General features: G+C 55.2%; 1 protein-coding gene across 1 annotated transcript in view; it reads left to right on the top strand.

Annotated features, from left to right (window-relative positions):
• Window positions 1-21,498, top strand: part of TMEM132E (transmembrane protein 132E) — a 58,537-nt gene that overhangs the window by 19,916 nt on the left and 17,123 nt on the right. Inside the window, exon 2 of the mRNA XM_082371451.1 lies at window positions 19,782-20,715. Coding sequence (XP_082227577.1) covers window positions 19,782-20,715 — 934 coding nt within the window. The remainder of the gene's footprint in view (window positions 1-19,781; window positions 20,716-21,498) is intronic.

The following is a 21,498-nucleotide window of genomic DNA, read 5'->3' as shown; positions in this document are numbered from 1 at the left end:
GCCAATTTATCTTTGTTGACTTGAAGTCCCTTCTCTGTAATGGCTCTGGCCCCTCTGGGACTTCCGAGGAAGGAAGGAAGGAAGGAAGGAAGGAAGGAAGGAAGGAAGGAAGGAAGGAAGGAAGGAAGGAAGGAAGGAGGGGGCGGTGCCCTGGCTACACGGCTGCCTCTCTCCCACCCCGTCCCAAAGCCCTGGGTTCAGGGACATTCCTGGACCTGTGGCCCCCGCCGTGGCACTGCCCGAGGGCCTCCACAGCCGTCCTCCCTGCAGCCGCCCTGTAAGGCAGATCTGGCAGGGTTAATACTCCTTCCGCAGATGAGCGGTTGAGGGTCCTCCAGGGAGGAGGAAGCGCCAGGTTAGCGGAAGAGAAGTGATCTGAGCCCAGCACTTGGTGCCCTGGGCCAGTGCTCCTCTCGCTGCATCCTTTGGACTCTACAATCTCCTCCAGGCGCTCAGTCTGTGCTCTGGCCCCAGGGGAGCCCTGCTGCCACGGCCCCCAAGGGGTTCCAAGGAACACAGTTTGGAAAGCACTCCCTTACCCCATCAGGCTCCACTTTCCACAAGAAAAGGGAGGCAGGACCAAATCGGTGTCTCCAGAAAAAAGCCAGCTGCCTCTGCTGGGCCTCCCAGCCAAGCAGAGGTCAGTCTTCTCGCAGGGGTAGGAGTGCTGCCTGGAAGCTGGGCCCTGTGAGTCAAGGGCCTGTCTGTCTCTGGAGCAGAGGTAGTGAGGCTGGGCCCCGGCCTGGCCTCACCCAGAAAAGGGGCGGAAGCAGCAGCGTTTTCGGTGAGAACTGAATCAGAGGCCCGATCCCCAGACTGGCACGCAGCTCTGTTCACCCTGAGTTGTGTGAGCTGGGACAGGCCCCTCCACTCCTGTGGGCCTCAATTTCCCATCTCTCGTATTGCAGGGCCCGAAGAAGTTAGGCTAGGACCCTACATCTCGCCTTTGCCGAGTCCTCCTGGAGGTGATGGGGGAGGAGGGGGAAGGGGCTGGGAAACGGAGTGCTCCCTCTCTATCTCCATTCCCAAGGGGTGACACTTGTCACCTTGGGAGACTGGCAGGGAAGAGGGAGATCCAGAGCTCCCTAGTGTCCCCTGAAGCTCAGGTTTCATCCCCATGGAGCCAATCTGGGCCTAACACTCAGGGCAGAGGGAGGGCACGGCCCGGGCAGTGGTTTCTGGAGAGGTCTGTGGGGAAAGAGAGTCTGGGAGCCGTGCACCAGCAGGGCCAGCACCCACCATGGAATTAGCCGAGCTTCCCTTTCAGACCCTACCAGTTGGCTGCCTTAACCTGTCTTGTGACTGGAATCATGTACGCCAAGGGCAGAAGATGGGGAAGCAGGTCCAAGTGGGAGGGAAGTAAGTGCACTATCTGCAGAGAAATGAGAGCCACCTCTCAGGAGATCTTTCTGGAAGTGCTGGTGCAAAACAGCGGAAGCAGCTGCAGGGGGCTGGATGGTGGTGCTGTCTCTGCACACCCTCCGCATCTGAGTCAGCTGCCTGCGGATCCGTCCCCCTCAGAGACTACCTGTGACCTCTCTGTGCCCCGCCTGGCACATGGAAAGCCTTTGAAGGACCGAGTAAAGGAATGAATGCATCTTGAGGAAGATAAAGTCCTGAGTCTAATGAGAATGAGTTATTATTAATAGCCCTGCTCACTTGTATCACCAAGCACTTCTGTGCCAGGCACCACTCACAGGACTTGCTTTCATCCTCATGGCAACCCCGTGGAGTGTCTACTACTGTTGTGGGCCCTTTAGAGGAGAGGTGGCAGAGGTTCAGTCAGGGTGAGCAACTTGCTCAAGGTCACACAGCTGGAAAGAAGCAGGCCTGGGATTCAAAGCCAGGTTTATCTGAGTCTGGAAGCTAAGCCGCAGACTTCTAATGCCCACAGCCCAGCTACCCAGAATCCCAGGGCGAGCCTGGAGGGCCAGCAGATGCCGAGGCAGCACTGAGAGGGACGTGCTTATCCCCCACTGCCTAAAGAGCTGCTTGTATTTCCTTATGTAATCAGCCGTGAAGTCCTAAGTGAGCAGACTCAGGTCCCTCTTCCCTGACTCTCACACGGGCAGTTGGGGCCCTCAGAACATGAACCGTAGGATGCGTGAGGCTCAGCACAGCTCCAGAATCACGGTGGCTCTTCAAAGCTCAGTCCAGCAAAGGTGTCTCCTTTTGGAATAAGAAGGCCGGGTGTACTCAGCACCCTGACCTCGGTGGTGGGGTCAGCGGCGCCAATGGGAGCCCTTCCCTCGTTATCCAGAGCAGGCCCCATTGAGCCAGCCTCCCCGAAAGACACCCCCAACCTCAAAGCAGCCAGACTCCATCCTGCTGTCCCCCTTGGGCTGCAGAGAACCGCCCCGTGCCTCCAATAAGCTATGGCCTTATCTCCAGGCAGAAGAAGGGCTGAGACAACCCCTCAAAGCACAGGATTCCATGCATCCAGGAAAGATTTATTAGTCAGCTACTACCATGATAATGCTGCATAACATACTGCCCCAAAATTCAGTGGCGTAAAACACGGCGCATTTATTTCTTGCAAGTCTGCGGGTGTCTGGGGTTTGGCTGTTCAGGACTGGGCTTGGCTGGCAAGACTCCAAGCTGCTGGTTGATTCCTTCTGTCCATGTTTCTTGCATCTTCTTTGGACCGGGCACTACTTGAGGCTTATTCTTCTCCTGGCGAAAAGGTCCAATTCTGCAAGTACCTTTCAAGCATCTATGTGTGTTTCATTTGCTAAAATCTCATTGGCTCAACAAATTCCCCATGACCAAGCCCCGAATCAGGAAGTGGGGAAGTAGACCCCACCCACCACAGGCCAGGGCAGGGGTGTGGCTGCATCATACTACTGCAGGGCCCAGAAGAATGGAGATGCTAATTCCGTCTACCATGCAGGAAGAGAGTGGTCCACAGTAAGAAGTGGAAAGGGCCAGAGCGGTCACAGGCATAGAAGCTGAGGCCCAGGGAGGAGACAGGACATGCCCAAGTCACACAGCAGAGGCCGGGCAGAGCTGGATACTCAGGGTTCTAGATCGGTTCTGCCTCTCAGCCCTGCTTCTCCATCCTCAGGAACTTCTATGAGGCCCGGTCCCTGGGAGGGTGTGCCCGGGAAGCCATGGGACCCAGCCTCCTTAGTTTGTGCTTGTGTCCCCTGGCAAGAGGGGGGGGGACTGGGCCACCCCAAGCCCATGACCTCTCCAAATAAGCAGAGATGTGGCTATTTTTCTCTAGCTGTAGTCCCATCTGCCATCCCTGGCTACACCTGCCCTGCCCAAAGGACAGCACAGGGGCCCTCTTCTCCCCAGCTCGGCATCTCCCACTCACCCCGCCCTCTCTCCTCCTTTTCTTGCCTCCTTCTTTCTTCCTGTGCCTTCCACACAGCAGACGGCAATTCCTAAGGACGGCAGCCTCACAGAATCTCACAGTTGAAAGGTCATCCAGGCCAACCCTCTGCTTGTACAGAAGCCCCTGTGCAGCATCCTCGATGGAGATCGTCAGTCTCAGGTGGCTGGGATCCTCTCGGGGACGGGGATACCTCCCAAGGCAGCCCCTTCCATTGCTGGGCAGCTCTGATCCCAAGAAATTACCAACTCATTCTTAGTTCCAAGTCTGTCTCCGCCGTAATTCTGTTCACTGATCTTCATTCAATCAATATTTAGGGAAACCTTACTGTGTGTCAGCTGGGGACTAGAGATACAGAGATGAGGGTCACCGACCACATGCTTAAGGGGCCGCAGACCACAAGGGGAGGCAGACAAGGGTGCAAGGTGACAGGTAGGGGATCCATGGTTGTCCTGGGAACAACACCTAACCTTTCAGGGGCAATAGACAGCTCTTCCCCAGGATGCCTTGGTGCCAGTCAGACGTGGGTTTGAACTCCAGATTTGTTATCTGTTACCTGTGACCTTGGACATGGCTAGGCTGTAGCATCCTTCTGCATAAAATTGGGATAATGGATACATGCTCTCATGGAAGAATGGAAGGTAAAGGACAGAAAGCACTTGGCACACGGAAGAGCTCCATGAATGACATTGTAGTTGTTATTGTTGTTAATTGCACACCCCAAGATGGAATGAGCATTTGGCATATCTGCACTCATGAAGTTAAAACTCTGACCTTCAAAGTGGGACTTTACACTGCCCCCAAGCTGGAGTGAGCAAAGAACTGTTGGGAAGGCGACTCTGTTATCTGTCTTCTCGTTGCTTCCTCCCAGAAATGAGAACCAGCAGCGAGACCCCAGCTATGGGTGGTCAGACCACAGAAGAGTTAATGCAGATCTTTTTAGCAGAGATGGGTGAGGAGGTGGCCTCAGCATTGAAGAGGATATTCTCTGTTTTTGTGCAGCCTCTTCCAGAATCTGAGGGCTGTAGCGACCTCAGAAATGTCTAGTTGGATACCCCCATCTGAGGCTGGGAATCAAGAGGGTAAAGACGATAAAGATGTGACACAGAAGCCACAGTTCCTATCTGGCACTCACAGCAGACATCATTCATCGATTATGGATCTCTTCTTCCCCTGAGTGAGGATTCAGAATCATTCTCAGCTCAGATTTTTTTTATAGCAACCCAGATAGACTTCCTGGAAGAGGTGGAATTTCAGGATCTTTTGAAATGGTGTGCGAATCACAGTGAGAAGTGGGGAAAGCGTGATCTAGGTGTGGAGTTTGGGGGATGTCTGGGGAGAATCCTGTGTTCAGTTTTGCACGTGGGCTGGAGGAGAAGCCTTACGGCTGCTCTGCTGTCTGCACAGGTGCTGGGCAAGGCCAGAGGAAGGGGTGGATTAAAGCGGAGTGGGATGGGGACGGGAGAAGGAGGAAGAGGAAGGCCACTGTGAGCAGAATGGGCTATCAGGTGAGGGGCGGGGGTTAGCTGGGGGAGGTACCCGACAGGGGTTTCTGCCCCTTCACCTCAGGATGCCAGGAGCTGAGCCCGGGGCAGAGAGCCCAGGCCGACCTGCCAGGTTGTTGAGGTAACATAAGCTCAGGGAAATTAATTACAGCACTTGCTTCTCACGCTATGTGTCAGCCCCTCAGAGCGGCAGCTCCATCCATCTCCCCTGCTTTTGCCCCACTGTCTTGAGTGTATGTAGTGTGTGTGTATTGGGGCGGGGCAGGGAGACAAGGCCAGGTACCACATCCTGGCGTCACTCCCCTGCTCAAGAACCCTAGTGGCTCCCCATCGCCCATGGCATGATGGGCAGACTTTTAAAGGCATAGGAGCTATTATTCGTGTAAAAGCCTAGGTGACTACAAAAGCTGATCAGGATGGCTGTGAACCCTCCTGCTGCTGGGCCTGAGACACTTCCATGGAGCCCCAGGGCTCCACAGAAAACAGTTTGAAAACCCCTGGGATAAAATCCACAGATGCCTTCGCCTGGCATTCGAAGCCCTTTGCCCCCTGATGCCCATTCAGTCTCAGCTCTCCCTGTGACATGCCACGCAGTCCAAAGCTGCCTTTAACCCCTGGCCCCTTTGCCACCCTGTTCTCTCTACCTGAAAGGTCCCCGACCCCCACCTAGGTCCCATCACACCCGGGCAGCCGTTGAATTTCCACCCATTCTTCAACACCCTACACTCAAATCACTCCACCTTCTTCAAGCAGTTCTTGTGTAGGTATCTGGCTTTTCTTCAAACACCCAGGGAGCTCTGCTCTTCTCCAAAGCCTTACAGCACTTCCTACCTTTTATTTATGTGGTTATTTATGTACTTGTCTGGTCTCCCTGTTAGCCAGCAAATTCCTTGAGGGCAGAAACCATCTTCTCTATCTCTGTCTCCCTGGCAGTTCCCAGCAGGGTCCTGAGCAGAGAAAGGGCTGAATAAATATTTATTTGTTGAAAATCTTTATTGAGTGTTAGTTACAAGCCCTCCTATCGCACTAGGCCGTCAGGCTGCAGAGTGAAAGGCCCGCTCCCCGCCCTCAGCAAGGCTTCTGTCTAAGAGAAAGCAAAATCTGTAAACCAACAGTGGCGGCACAGAGAAAAGAAGTACAGAATGATGCATGTGAGCAGCTCAGAAGTCAGGGCCTAAGCCAGCATTGGGGGAGGGTCAAGGAAGGCTTCATGGAGGAGGTGACACCTGGGAGAAGTCAAAGGACAAGTGACACCTACCAGGTGGAGTGTGAGGGGAACAGCACAGCAGGCAGAGGGAACAGCATGTGTGAAGGCACGGAAGGCAGGGAGAGTGTGGCTGGAGTTGCCCAGACCCAGGCGTGTGGGTTGGGGAGTGGGAAGAGGTAGAGCAGATAACACAGAGTACTGTGGGAGGAAGGGAACATTCATGGGAACGCTGGATGGGGGAGCAGGAAGGGAAGCATCCCACAGGGAAGAGGAATGGGCTGCAATGGAGCAGGAGGGAGACGCGAGACCTTGGGCGGGGCTTTTCTCCTCTCTGAACCTCAGTCTTCTCATCTGTAAAGTGGGTAGTTTGAACCAGAGTCTCGAAGACCTCTGTCCAGCAGTGTGTTAGAAATACCAACGGAGCAGCAGCTAGACAATCAATGTGATGCCAAGAGAAACCAGGTACAACAGGGCCTAGGCTTTGAGGGGTGGTCAGGGCAGGACAGAGCTGATCAGGGAGGGCTCCATGGGGGACATGGGGGGCACCTGTGAGCCAGGGTCTGTGTGAAGCACTCTGCATGGATTCCCACGTTTACCCGTCACGACGCCTGTGTTCATTAGCCCCATTTTGTGGATGAGGAAGTCGAGGCTCAAAGATTAAGCAACTTGAATCCAGGGCTGTGATTTTGATCCTCTGAGTCTCTCCCCCAATGGGCAGGCAGAGCTCATCTTCCAGGAGCTCCCATCCCCCACCCCCTGCCTGGTAAACTGGCCCAGGCCTCAGAGTCACCCCTGCACACATTCAGTTCTTCCTTTCAGGCCCCATCAGCACCCTGTGGTCAGAGAGAGGGATGGTTGGCCTCCTTCTTAGGGTGAACAACTGTGCCAGTTTGCCCAAGACTGAGGGACCCCCCCACCCCACCCCAAGGATCAGGAGTCACTTCCAAACCTCAAACTGCCACTACACCTCCAAGACCTCAAACAAATATCTGCCCATCTCTAAGCCTCAGTTAAAATGGGCATCGGAAGAAGGCTCCTGTCTCTGGACTGTTGTCAAAACATCAGAGATGGTTCACATAAAACGCACTGTGGCCCAGCAAGAAAATCTTACCTTCATAATCACGCCCACCTCCAGGGCCGATCTGGGAGCATACTTTAGTTGATTGCCTAGTCAGTTCCCAGCTTCCAGGCTCCTTATAAATGAGCTCAGGGAACTCAGGAGGGCTGATGGGGCCTAACCCCAGCTGTGTGTCCTTGGGCAAGCTCCTTAACCTCTCTGAGCTTTGGTTCCTTCATTGGCAAAAACAGGGATGCTAGTTCCGGGGGTTACTGTGAGGACGGTGGGAAGGTGGGATCCAGCCCGGTGCCTGCACTCCATAAGCGGCCTCTAAATATGAGCTGGCCCGCCCTACACCTCTGGGGCCCTGCTGTGTGCGGCAACCCTGACCCCTGACCTGGTGGAATGAGCTGGAAGAGTGATGTGGTTCCCCAGCTCCCCCCTCCTTAAGGCCCAGCTCCAAACCCACCCCCACCCCGTCGCTCTATCTCTCTCTCTCTCTCACACACACACTTTCTTCTGTTGTTTGCGGCTAATTGTTTATTAGGAGATGCAGGCGGCTGTGCCAGTGGGAAGGCTCAGCTTGCTCCGCTATAATTAGGATAATGCACATTAGTCATTTAGTGTAACTCAGAGAGCAGCCCCCTCCCCCGCGCTCCCCTCCCCCGCGCTCCCCTCCCCCGCTGCTCCCGCTGCAGCTCGCTCAGCTCCCAGGCTGGGCTGTACAGGTTTACAGGGGTTCCTGGGGGGCCTGGGCCACCCCCCCAGCCTCCCTCTGCTCACCTCCTCCACGGGGGCAGTGACTCTTCATCCCACTGGCCACCCACCAGGCCGGGGTTACCTCCTCTCTCTCCCTCTCTCCCCACCCCGACTCTCCCCTCCTGTTTCCTTTCCCTCTGTACCTCTCAGTCCCCGCCCCCATCCTTGCCTATTTCTGCTCTTTTTCTCTCCCTCCCCAAGCCCTCCCTGGCAGCCTGACCTGCGGTCTGGTTAGGTAGGTCAGCCGAGTAGGTCAAGCCCGGGCTTCCAGGTCCTTGGGGGCGGGGCCAGTTCTCCTATACAGGGTGACCTCCCTCAGACCGGCCCCCTTGGAGGGTGCCCGCCCCCCGCTGCTGTCCACCCCTCTTCCCTGCCCCAGGTCCCTGGCCCTTGTTTGCCTGAGGACTGGACTGGCAAAGGCAGGCCTTTGTCTCAAAGAGGCCCTTCCCGAAAAGACCACATCAGGTGGCTTTGCGCCAGGCCCCATGGGAGGCCAGTGTGTTTGGGGGGTGAAGGTGGGGCCAAGAGGGCTGTGGGAGCAGGGCCCTCTGTCCACCAGGGACAAGGGGCTGTTCCCACAGCTGCCCTCTGCCCCTGGTCCCATAGCCACCGGCAGACCTGGCAGCAGATGAACCAGACCCTCTCCCTCCCCCGCTGAGCCCCACCGAGCCTTCTGCATAACAGAAGGGGCCTCATATCTGGCCCATTAGGCTGGGCAGACTGAGGTCTGGGGCCAAGGGTGTGCCCTGGCCTCGCCGGTTGTTGCTGGGGGCAGGGGTGAGGATGAGGCCCCTCCAGATTTTCAGAAATAAATTATAAAAGAGATGTTCCCGGGGTGAGGGCTGCTTGCCTGGAAATACAAGGCCTCCTTGTCTTCAGGTTTGAGCCTCTGGTCCTGATCCTGAGATCACAAATGCAGACGGACTAACAGACACATGCTCACAACTTACAAGGGCAGGGTCGCTGTGCACTTGGAAGGGGCAGAGCTTCCATCCCCGGAGCTGATGCCCCTCCTCTCCTGCCCCCCCCCTCCCCGCTCCCACCCCCGCCAGGAGCCCTACCTCTGAGCTCAGGCTCCTCCAGCCCAAGGACACCATCTGAGTTGTCCATCTCAAGGTCCTCGCCCCCAGGAGGTCTATATCACCGCCTCCCGGGCTACCCTTCCTCACCCTCTCTCTGTGTCATGGGCCCCGAGGCTCTGCACCACAGTGTCACATGTAGCTTACAGGATCCCACGAGAGCAGAAACTGGAGGAGGAGGGCGTGATCCCTGGCCCAAACAGCCTCTCAGGACCGGGAGACCTTTCCTCCGTCTCCCCTTGGGATTGCTTCTGTCTGGCAGCGAGGCTCCGGAACGGTAAGAAGGTGCCCCTGGGACGACCAGGGAACTGAGAGCCCTGTTCCCGTGGGTTGTGACCTACCTTGCTGGGTACCCAGCAGGCCTTCCCCCATCCCCCCCGGGGGGCCTCAGGTGCCCTCCAGGTGCTCTCCAGGATGCTCATTTCCAGCACATAGGGCCTGCCCCAGCAGTAGCTTCTTGGGGACCCGTGGCAGCCTGATCTTCCAGTGCCCTGGTCCTCCTTTGAACCCCGGGAAGCATCCCTAGCTCCCAAGTCAGCTGAGCTCGGTTCCTTCTTTCATCCGCCAGTATCTGCTCCTTCCCTCCTCTCTTCCTCCACCTACATCTCTCTGATTTCCTCCTTTGTTCTCCAAGACAAGACGAGACAAGGGGGCATAGCTGAGCGGTAGCATCTGGTCCGGTGGAGGGAAGGATTTTAGGCTGAGGAAGCAAAAGGAATGGCCGGGAGAGCCCTGACTCAGGAGGTTGTGTGGGGATCTGTTTCATGATGGTGGTAATCACACCCAAACATCAGCTAACCTTTAAAGAGGGCTAACTGGGTGTCAGGCATGGTTGAAGTGCCTTGCAGGTAATCTTATAACATGAGCATCATTCTTAAAGCAACCTTCTCAAAGAGGGGCCACTACCACCTCATTTTACAGTTTAGGAAACCCAGTAGAAGGACGCTAAGCCACGTGCCTAAGGTCACACAGCTAATAACTGGCAGAGCCAGTCTGACGGGAGCCTTCCAGACCCTCAGTTTCTTTATCGGTAAAATGTGGGAGTAGGGACCCTGCCATCCCTTTAGCTAAGACATGGGGAGTTCCCAGGCAGATAGGAGGAAATGACCTGGCCAATCACCAGTGCTGCTGGCAGTGAACAGGCAGGAGGGAATTTAGGGCCAAGTGGGGGAAGGGGACCCCTCCGCTGGCCCCTCCCCCAGCTTACTCATTCCAATGTCGTGCTCCAGCCGGGTGGGGCATGGGGACAGTATTGGAGAGCTGCCTCCGCAGGATTTACAGCCTCCGAGGAGACAGCAGGAGCCACTGGGGGCTGTGGGTGGTGGGAGCCTTCAGTGGCCCGCCCTGACCCCGCCCCCGCGCTGCAGGGGGTTCTTACGTATTCACTGGCTGGATGTCCTCCCCTGCAGCTCCTGCTGCTGGAAGCCCAGCCCAGGCTGCAGGCACACAGCGGCCCTCAGTGTTGGGGACACAGGGGCCAGAGGACCGGGTTGATGGGGGACATGCAGCCCTGCCCGGAGCTGCTTTGGGAAGGGGCAGAGCCAGGTGGAGGAGGGAGATGCAGTGGCGCTCAGGGAGGGGGTGGATGTCAGGGAGGCACCCACTCCTCGGCTGGATTCCTCCTCCAAGGGGTGGATTACCGCAGTCCTGCCTTGGGTGGGAACACGCCGGTATGGACCAGCCTATACGGCATCTCTGTCAGCTTGGAAAAAGACAGAAGCAGCCCCACACTAGGTGCAGGGCTTGGTGAGCAGATCTGGGGCTGGGTTTTAGCATCTTTGTGCAAGATCCAAACTGCTCAACGGTACGTAGAGGCCCTGTCCTAGCGGGGGGTGGGGCGGGGAGGGCCATGTTTGGGACCACTGGGCCCAGCTGTCACCTCCCCTTTATCCAGCCGCCCCTGCCTGCTTCAGAACCCACCAGGCTTCCCTGCAGACATGACCCCTGCCCAGCCCTAAGTCACATATGGCAGGCTGAGCAGGGACTAGCCTCTTCTCCTAGATGAGGAAACCGAGGCCCAGAGGGAGGAGGAAACTTCTCAAGGTCACATAGAGCTTCCTGGTCTGGGTTCTTCACAGCCCCCAACAGCTAGCCCTCCTTCCAGCCTCAGCGCTGCTTTCGAGGTCCTTGGGACATTCTGCTTCATGTGCCTGTCACCTCTGTACTTGTCCTATTTAACTTAACAGACTTTGACAGGGGACCTACCATGAGCTAAACAATGCACCAAGTGCTGGAGAAAAGCAGGTCAGCGCTTCCCTCCTCTCAGAACTAAATAACCAATAATTGATGACTGAATGAATGAATGAATGAATGAACACTGATCACTGACTCTGTTCCAGGAACTACACCAAGCAATTTGCTCATTTAGTCATGACAACTCTATGAAATAGATTCTATTATTCTCATTTTACAAGTGTGGACGTAGAGGCTCAGATGAGGTTATGTAACTGGCCCAAGGTCACACAGCTAAGAAGTGTCAGATCTGAGATTTGTATATGAATTTGTGTGGCTCCCAAACCACACAGGTTCTTTCTTCCTTTCTTTCTATTATTTTAATTCCCTTTTTTTTAAAAAAAATTCTTGGAATAGCTTCAAACACTTTCCTTCATTTTTAATGACATTTATTGTTTTCTTTCTAATTTTACAAGCAATACATGTTCTTTGCAGACAACTAGAAATACATAAAAGCATAAAGTAAAAAATAACAATCACGCATAATCCTCACCCCCCCCCCCAGAGATAACCACCAATAGCATTTTGATGTATTTCTTCCCAGTGTCTACATAAAAACTGATATCATGCCATATAACCAGTTTCTCACCATCCTTTGTTTAGTTCAAACTATTTTGGGAGCATTTTCCAACCTGAGTAAAAAATTTTTGGAAACCTCCATGCTTAGCCATTTGCTTTTATTTAACCATACCCAGCCTTTGGACATTTAGGTTGTTTCTAATTTTTTACTAATAAACAGAACATTCTGGTGAATATCCTTCCATATAAATCTTTGAGCTGATTTCTGCTTATTAGATTCCCAAAGGCAGAGTTACTGGGGCAAGGAGCATGAACGGTTTCAAGGCCTTTGAAACATATTTTGAAATTGCTTTCTAGAAAGCTTACCCAGTTTACCCTCCGACAGTAGGTCATGTGATCGCCCCATATCTTAAAACCCTTACTAACACTGGGTATCACTCACTTAAAAAATAAAACCTTTCTCAAGACATAGGTTTTTTCCACTTCAGCACCCCGCTCTGGAGTAACTGGTATATTGGTTGCTAATTCCCCATTTTGCGGTTGGAGAAATAGGGCCTTGGGGTGCAGAAATAACATGCTTGCCCTGGGTCAGATCCACCCATCAGCCAAGGAAGAGCAGGGCTGGAACACAGCATCCCTCCTACCAATGAGAGTCCTATTCTACCTCTCCAGGGTCCTCAGTGCAGAGTTTCCTCCACTGCCACTGTCCTGGGCCAGGGGAGTGTACCCCCTAGGTCACACCCCTCCTGTGGGCCTGGAGGTCTGGGTTGGGAGGGGTCACTGTGCATAGCCCATCCCTGGCCTCTTGATCCTGGACCGCACGGCCCCTAGTGCTGTCAAACCCAAGTCCATGTGCCCGACACCCAGTGAGGCCAAACAAACTGAAACGTTGGAGTTTGTGGAGCAGAGAAAGGTTTACTGCAAGGGCCAAGCAAAGAGAACGGGCGGCTTGTACTCAAAAGACCTGAACTCCCCGATGGCTTTCAGGCGAGGGTTTTTTAAGACGCTGCTAGCGGAGAGGGTCAGAGGATGCGTGATCAGCTTGTGGACCTTCTTCTGATTGGTTGGTGGTGAGGTAACAGGGAGATGTTTCCAGAATCTCAACCTTCTGGTTCCAGCCATTCTGAGGTCTACATGCTTGTGGTCAGCATGTAGTCACCTGGGTGGGGGTCTTAGTTTCAGTAGAACAACTCAAAGATATGCATCAGATTGTTATTTACATCCCTGCAGGAGGAGTTAGGAGCCCTGTGACTCTATTGTCCAAATCATTAACTGCATGTGCCTGCTCTGTGGAACTCTGGGAAGGCCTAGGAGACCGAAGCCTTTTTCCTACAGACAAGAAATGGGGGGACAGGGAAAGGCTTTTGTACCCGGGAGGGCCCTCCAGGGTCCTGCTCGATTTCACCAGGATCCTCACCACCTGCATCAACCCTGGCTCTCGCCTCCTCTCACCCGTTCATTCATCCCTTTGTAGAATTGGCACCAGTGTGTGCCCAGCACTGTTCTGGGCTCTGGGTGCTTCATCTTGCACCGTCCGTCAGCATCACCACGTTATGCCGTGCAGGTCATGACCCCTTCAGCATCTCCCAACCCTTCCTGCTTAGCGCTGTGTGGTCCAAACTCCTATGATAATATCAACGCCTGGGATCCTTAATAAACACAGATTACCAGGTCTCTCCCCTGGACATTGTGATTGTGTCTGCCTGGATCCAGCCCGAGAATCTGTTTGCTATTGCGTTTTGTTTTCTCTGGCTGATTCTTAGATTCAGGCAAGTTCAGGAGTAAGAGCAGAAGGATCCCCAAGCACACCGGACATCAGGTGTGGCTCTTCACACACACACACACACACACACACACACACACACGCACACACATACACATACACACACACACACACACACACACAGGTGAGCAGGCCAAGCCCTCTCCCAGCACAGCCCCGTGCCCTCTGGCCCTGCTGGCACGCCCTGCTGTGCCCCTCAGCCTCAAACTCACCAAAGCTGATGACAATCTTTTATTTTTTCTGATTTACAAGCGATTAGTTTTAATCTGGGGACAATTAGAGATAGAAGCAGGAGGCATCTGATCTTGATTAGAAGCAGGGAGATGGCCAGAGGCGCCCCCTCCCCCAGCCTGCCTGACCCTAGCCTCCACGCAGATTCATTCATTCTGTTCTATAGGTTGGAGAGAAGGGCTGACCTCTGTGCCTGGGGAGAAGGTGTGAAGCTTATCTGGGGCTGGGCAAAGGCCCCTGCTGCACTCCCAGACACCTAGGGCCAGCCTCAGACGAAAAGGGAGGGCCTCTATCCAGCCAATGGCCCTGAGCAGGTGCCCCCAGCCTTATAAGAGGGTAGAATTGACATTTGTTAAGCACCTACAGTGTGCCACGCCGGGCACTATGCAAAGCTGGTCCAGACCCAGTGTCTGCCCAGATCCCAAGCCAGCTGGAAAAGCAAAAGCATAAACAAGTACCTGCCTTCTGGTGTTGGATTGGAGGTGGCTTGAGAGACGAAGGGGCCCATGGCCCAGCATCCTGCCTCCCAGGAAAAATTCACAGAAGTGGCTGAGAGAGATCATTGATTATTTGCATCTCACACTTATACCAGGGTCAAGCTCCTGATCAGCCCGAGCCAGAACTGGACAGAACAAAGCAATGGTGGCAGTGGAGGTATCCGGGAAGGCTTCAGGGAGGAGGTGATGCCTAAGCTAGGCATGGAAGGATGAGGGGACCCCCACACCCCACCTCCTGGGCAAATCTTCTCTTGGGTGCTGGTGGGTCCAGTGCCCTTCTTTAGCTCCAGTGAAGCCTCTCTTCCTGCCTTAGTCTCGTTCTGGAACAAGAAGGGAAGGATGAAGGTTGCTGGCTCTCAGCTGAGCATAGTCTTGAAGTGGCCCCAGGATGGTGCTCCCAAGGGTACCCGAGGTGGGCAGGTTCAGGGCCCAGGGGAGCTGGTGGCAGAGGGGATGGGTGGAGGTGGGGGAAATGGGAGTTCAGACCTCTTACATCCACAGACACCTCACCCTTAGTTACCAAGCTGTTAAGAGCTGGATGTGCCCTCCAGGGCTGAGGGAGGAAGGAGCTGGCTCAGCTCAGCTAGGAAGGGTCACATGCCAGGTACACTCAGGGGAGGGCCTGGGAACGCCTCAGCCTCCATCATTATCCCTGCCTACAAAAGCTGCATGATCCCAGCCTGTCTTCCTCCTCCACCCCCATACGGTATCTCCACATCTTACTGGGGAAACTGAGGCTGTGAGGGACAGAAATAGCTCATCCCCATCTATTATTAACCCACTCGGGCTGCCATGACAAAGTCCCAGAGACTTCTACAAAAACAACAGAAATGTATTTTCTCATAGTTCTGGAGGCTGGGAGTCTGAGATCAAGGTGACAGCAGGGTGGGTTCCTTCTGAGGCCTCTCTCCTTGGCTTGTAGACGGCCGCCTTCTCCCTGTGTCTTCACATGGTCTTCCCTCTTGTGTGTGTCTGTGTCCCAGTCTCCTCATTTAAGGGCACCAGTCATATTGGATTAGGACCCACCCGTATGACCTCATTTTAACTTAATTACCTCTTTAAAGACCCCCATCTCCAAACACAGTCACATTAGGAGATGCTGGGGGTTAGGACTTCGACGTATGAATTTGGAAGGGGGGCATGTAATGCTGACCATGAGACATGATGAGACAGGGAGAGCCCCTTCCCTAGGGAGACAGAAGCAGGGAAGCCAGACCCAAATGATTGCTTAGGCCCAAGGCCACCTAGACGGAGGGAGAATCCGACTGCTGTTCCCAGGAGAGGGGAGGCTGCTGACAGGAGGGCAGTGCTAAGTCTGGTCCACAGGGCGAGATGGGCTGAAACAGAAGTCAGCAGGTGGAGCCTGGGCTCCGGGGAGCCGAGTGGAGCAGGTGAGAGGCCCGGGGGCGGCCGGGGTTCAGAACTACCTGTCACGGGCTTCCTGGTGGGGGGCCTGACGAGCAGGTGTGTGCCGGGCTGTGTATGAGCCTGAGTGTGTGAGTGTGTGTGTGTGTGTGTGTGTGTGTGTGTGCGCTCCCCCCTCAGACTGGAGGGAGTTGTGTTGGGTGTTTCCAAGGCGGGTCGGGTCCAGGCCCGCAAGTCCACCCCAGCGGCACCCCCGCAGCACTCCTCCTCCACCTCTGGAACTGGCCGAGCTCGGCTCTGGCTTGACCCTCCCTTACCCCATCCGTCTTCCTGCAGGGAACCTTCTAGCAGCTTTTCCTTCCCAAGCCCATGCCATGCTCCGTGATGCCCGGAGCTTAGAGCTCCTTGTGAGATGCCGGCCAGCGTGCACCTCAGCACACGCACGTGTGCACACACATTCACACATCGTGTCTCCAAGAACTTGATCTGCTGGCAACTCCCCCAGTCTCCCCTTCCTCCCAGCAGCCCCACCACACCAGACGGCTTCCAGGGCCTCCCCTACCTCCCTGGGAAAACTGGGGCCCAGAGACATCAAGCAACTTCTTTCAGGCTCCAGAGAAATTGAGCCATAGAGCTGAGATTAGTGCTGGGGTCTCAGGAACACCCCCACCCCTGCTCAGCCCACAGAGGGGTCTCAGGGCCCCAGAGGATAGAATGATTCATCAGTGGTGATGGGGGGGGGTGCTGTGTGTCACGATGACATCAGTACAAAAGTGGTAGTACCCTAATACCATCTTTTCTGGCTCCCTTTTCTAAATGCTAGTTGCCTTCTTAATATAAGTTGCTTCCTGTTTCAGAAACTCAGTCTCCTTATCTGCAAGGTTGCTGAGAGGGATCAAGAACCCCCAGCCCAGCAACCCTGCCCTGACTGGCCATCCGGTCCCCTCTGGGATGCCCCATGGAGGGCGCTTTCATTACCCATGGCATCCAAGTCAGTGCTGGGCAGCTCATTCAGACAATTGCATTCATTCAACAAAAATCTGAGGGCGGAGGGGTGCACGCAAGCACGTTTCTCCAATCCCTTTCTCCGCGCCCCTCTGAGTCTGCTGCCTATCTGGTGGCCCCGCCCCACTGTGCCTCCAAGGGGTCCAGATGGCTGGCCCTGCCTGAGGTTGGGACGGTGAGAGGGCCAAAGGGGACTAAGTGCCACTTAGCAGCCTCTGGGGTCTCCCGGGGATGGTAAACGAGACAGGGCCGGTGGTTCTGACATCCACATCCCTACCCTGTCCACCCGGCCTGAGCACTGACAGCTCAGTGACAGCCGGTGCCCTTCTCCAACCCCAGCAGGACAAGCACGGTGGCCTCTCCCCATCTCGGCTCAGTACCTGCAGGTCCTGGACATCCCACCACCTGTAGCAGTGCCCCCTCCTCCCCTTGGTCTTTCAGCTACTCTCAACATCCCCGTGAGGGGGCTGATGTCACCTCCTCAATTTTAGAGACGGAAACCGAGGCTCAAAATGGGAAGCAAGTTGCCTCGTGAGCGTGGCAGGGAGAAGCCTTGAACTTGAGTCCTGAAGCCTCCGTTTGCCTGCTTCCTGCAGCTTAGAAAGCAGTTGGTTGGCTGCTGTGCCCTGGCCCAGGTCATTACCCCAGACCCCACATGTGTGCCTGGGCCAGCTTCGCCCCAGGCAGCAGGGACACCTTCTCAGAAACTCCAGTGGTAACCGTGGGGCAGGGATTCCATGCAGCAGCAGGGAAGGCTCCCGTCTCTCCAAACGCCCTCCTATTCTCATCTGGGACCAGGCTGCCCATCTCTGCCCCATCATCGGCAGCTGGCTTACCTTGCAGGGCTGCAGGACGTCTAGTGGAGGAGGGTGGCCTGAGAACGGAGTTCTCCTGGGAGCAGAGGGAGCAGCCTGATGGTTAAAACGTGGGCTGCCTAGAGGACGAGGGACCAGCCGGTCCTAAGGACTGCTCAAGCGGGGCCCTAAGGAGCCACACGGACCAGGTGCCACTCCTCTTAGGACACTTGACCCAGGGCCTTTGTTGTGCCCCAAGCCAATTGCCTCATTTGTTAAATGAGAAAATTAAACCACAAATTTAAAAACATCAGACATAGACACCAGAGCCTCAAGGGCAGGGAATTTTTAGTTCATCGCATTTATGAGGAATTGGGTGTGAACGTTTGTGGAACCATCAAGGTTTCATTGATGGTGGTAACATGATACTATGCATAAGCGGCAAGTAACCACCATAGCACTGATTAGGAGTCTCCTTGGGACGGAGGTCTCTGCGAATCACTCAGTGTAGATCAACCGTGATTTGTTAAAGACGTGTTCAGTGCAAGGCCTCGTAGATAACTCTCACGCAAGGCAGGATGAGAGGTTCCCTCAGAGAAGGGCAAAGCTCTGAGGAAATTCCCAGGAGTAGAGGTCATATCTTGGAGGGCTTCGTGGAGGAGGTGGCATTTGAGCAGGGCCTTAGAGGAAGATTCGGACTTGGATGTGTGCAGATAGGATAGGACAGAATCCAATGCAGAGGGCACAGCATGAGTATAGGAGGGGCGATAAGGCAGCATCGGCGAGCGCTAAAGCCAGAAGTTGTCCAGTTATGCTGGCAGCAGGAGCCTGGGAAGAGGAACACTGGGGAAAGGGGAGCCTGGAGCTCATTGTAGAGGGCCCTGAATGCCACGCTCAGGCGCAAGGTGAGTTCTGTAAGCAGAAGGGAGAGTCTTTAATAATACACGTTTGCATTGTGTTACACAAATTATAAAGCGATTTCTTGATTCTCGAAAACAAATGACAACACAACATCAAAGGTGAGAAACATGGCTCAGGGGTCCACTGGAGTCTCTGAGAACATGTCCCTGCCGCCTGCAGGGAGACTGGCTGCAGGCATACATGTGGGATCTGGGGTAATGACCTGGGCCAGGGCACAGCAGCCAACCCAACTGCTTTCTAAGCAGCAGATCCAGAACTGGTTCTCAAACCTCAGACCTCCCCATCTGGGTCCTTCCTGTTCCTTAACAACGTCCAACAGGTGTTGAGCTGGGAGTGAGGAGCCAACAAGGTCCGATCTGTGTCTGGGAGAAACAAATCCCTCTGGCTGCTCTAGGGGGGAAGGGTATGCCAGGGAAGGGAAGAGCTGGGGAGAGGTGAGACCCACTTAGACAATGTTATGTTGTCATAGCGACAGGAATGAAGCCAAAGCTGGAGCAGGGGCCTGGGGATGGAGGTCAGGGGCAGCCGGGGACAGACCAGAGAGCCAAGAGGTAGAATTGCTACAGCTTGGCGGGATCCTGCGAGGATGCGGTGAGTGGCCGCGAGAAGCGAGACGTCAAGCCCGAGACCCCAAGGCCCACGTTTGGGTTTGGGGGACGAGGATCAACTTCCCGGTGTGTATTTGTGGGGTGGTACATATAGGGAGTAGGGGGCGATGTGGGATCCCTGGGGACTCTGCACCATCTGAGGCAGCTGGAGCAGTAAAGGAGTAGAGGCTTGGGTTTGAAAGCCAGGTGGCCCCAGGTTCAACTCCAGCTGCTGGCCCCTTTCACTCACGTGACTTGGGTAAGTTATTTAAGCATCCGGCACCTTCATTTGTAAGAGGTAAGAATAGGCTCTCCAAAAAGAGAAGTTACTGATAGAAAACTGGGTGAATCAATGGAGATCATAATAATATCTGGTTCAAAGGCTTGATGAGGATCAAATAAGCCACTGCCTGTCATACTAATGCATGAATAATAGTTTAATTTTAATAAACAATGTTAAATCGTTAAATACATACTGTACTGTACCATTAATAATGGTAAGAGTGAAAACTTATCGCCTCAGCGTCACCCTTGCTCTTAGCCCTCTACGCACATGACTTTGGTAAGTCCCCACAATAGCTCTTCGAGGCGGAAACAATTTTTATACCCATTTTACAAATGAAGATGCCAGAGGATAAAACCTCTTTAAAGCTTCACAACTCTTTGTACGGGCATTAGCTTTACCCCTGCATCGCAGATAAAGAAATGAATCAGCAGCAAGAGGGCAACGAACACGCCAGCAAAGGTGGAGCCCGGCTTGGAGCCTTGAGGATGGAGAGCCGGGCTGAGCTCGGCTCGGCTGGGAGTGGACGGCCCTCTGTAAGGGTGGGAGGCTGGGGTGCCCTGGAGCCCCAGCACAGCCTCTCCTGACCACTCTGGGGTCTTTCTTCTGTCTGTCCCCAGCCTCTGGCCGCTCCCACCCGGCCAGCCCCAGTCCTCCGGGGCCGCAGGCCAGCCCCGTGCTGCCGATCAGCTACCGCCTGTCACACACGCGGCTGGCCTTCTTCCTGCGGGAGGCGCGGCGCACACCCCCCACGGTCACCAACGGCTCCCTGCAGCGCTCCGAGCCCTTCGTGGTGTTCCAGACCAAGGAGCTGCCCGTCCTCAATGTCTCCCTGGGACCCTTCAGCACCAGCCAGGTGGTGGCCCGGGAGCTCCTGCAGCCGTCCAGCACCCTGGACATCCCCGAGCGCCTGACGGTCAGCTGGAAGGTGCGGGCCTTCATCGTCCGCCCCCGCGTGCCTGCCTCGCAGCCCGTGGCCCAGGTGCTGTTCTACGTGGCCGGCCGGGACTGGGATGACTTCGGCGTCACCGAGCGGCTGCCCTGCGTCCGCCTGCACGCCTTCCGGGATGCCCGGGAGGTCAAGAGCTCCTGCCGCCTCAGCGGGGGTCTGGCCACCTGTCTCGTGCGGGCCGAGCTGCCCCTGGCTTGGTTCGGGCCCCCGGCCCCGGCCGCACCACCCACTGCCCGCCGCAAGTCTCCAGATGGGCTGGAGCCCGAGGCGACAGGGGAGAGTCAGCAAGCCGAGCTGTACTACACTCTCCACGCCCCGGACGCGTCGGGAGGCTGTGGAGGAGGAACACGGCGGGGTGCCGGGCCCGGGGGCGGGGCCCGGGCCGAGAGACCGACCCAGCACCCCCTGCTGCGCATCGGGAGCATCAGCCTGTTCCGCGCGCCCCCCAGAAGGACCCTGCAGGAGCACAGGCTGGACGGCAACCTGGTGATCCGCCTGCCTGACCGGCCCCTCAAGCCCGGGGAAGTGCTCAGCATCCTCCTCTACCTGGCCCCCAACTCCTCCTCTCCCTCCAGCCCCCGCGTGGAGCACTTCACTCTCAGGTAGGGGGGCATGGGCGGGGGTCTGGCTTCCCTTCCAAGGTCAGCTGCGCACCTGACCCCTTGTAGGCGGCTCGCCCAGACCTGCCCGTCCAGCCTCCTAATCCCCGTTCTTCCAGTTATCACTTGAGCAGCTTCAGGAAGACAGCTCACTTACCTGAGCCTCGGTGTTCTCATCCGCCTAATGGCCACAAAAATGTCTGCCCTGTCCTCCCTATCTCACAGAAGGGGTGTCATGGTGAAGAGGAAACATCCATTTTCACAAGCATGGATATCCAGAATGATAGAATCGGGGCTGGAAGGGCCCTTAGACATTAGCGGGTGCGACTCTCCTATTTTACAGATGAGGAGACTGAGGCCTAAGAGGAGAAATGGAGATCAGAGAGCAGCCCCTTGCCTGGGAGCCAAAAGATGAACAGGAGAGTGTCCGTGTGTCAGGACATTTGTCTAATCCTGGAGTGGGGAGAAATATTTTCAGGAGTCCTAGCTCTTTCTTTGTGAAGGATACAGTTCACAAACTCAGAAATGCCTTCAGTCATATCACATCCCCACAAACTATAATGATGTCTCACGGTAGGAATCCATGGTTTGAGCCATGTTGGGTGATTCTGAGGATATAAGAAAGGCCCCACCAAAATGCTCCCCACCAACCCAAGCGCTATACATGGGACCTGAAACAGCACCATTAACCTCCAACTTCTTTAAGTCTTGCCTCCTGTCCGGAATGTACTACCTTAAAGTTCAAGTATTCCTGGACAGAGTCATACCTAGTTCAGTGATTAATAC

This window comes from Balaenoptera borealis (assembly GCF_965194805.1).
Source record: "Balaenoptera borealis genome assembly, chromosome: 20".
Lineage (NCBI taxonomy): Eukaryota > Metazoa > Chordata > Mammalia > Artiodactyla > Balaenopteridae > Balaenoptera > Balaenoptera borealis.
This window is presented reverse-complemented; position numbering and strand designations above follow the sequence as displayed.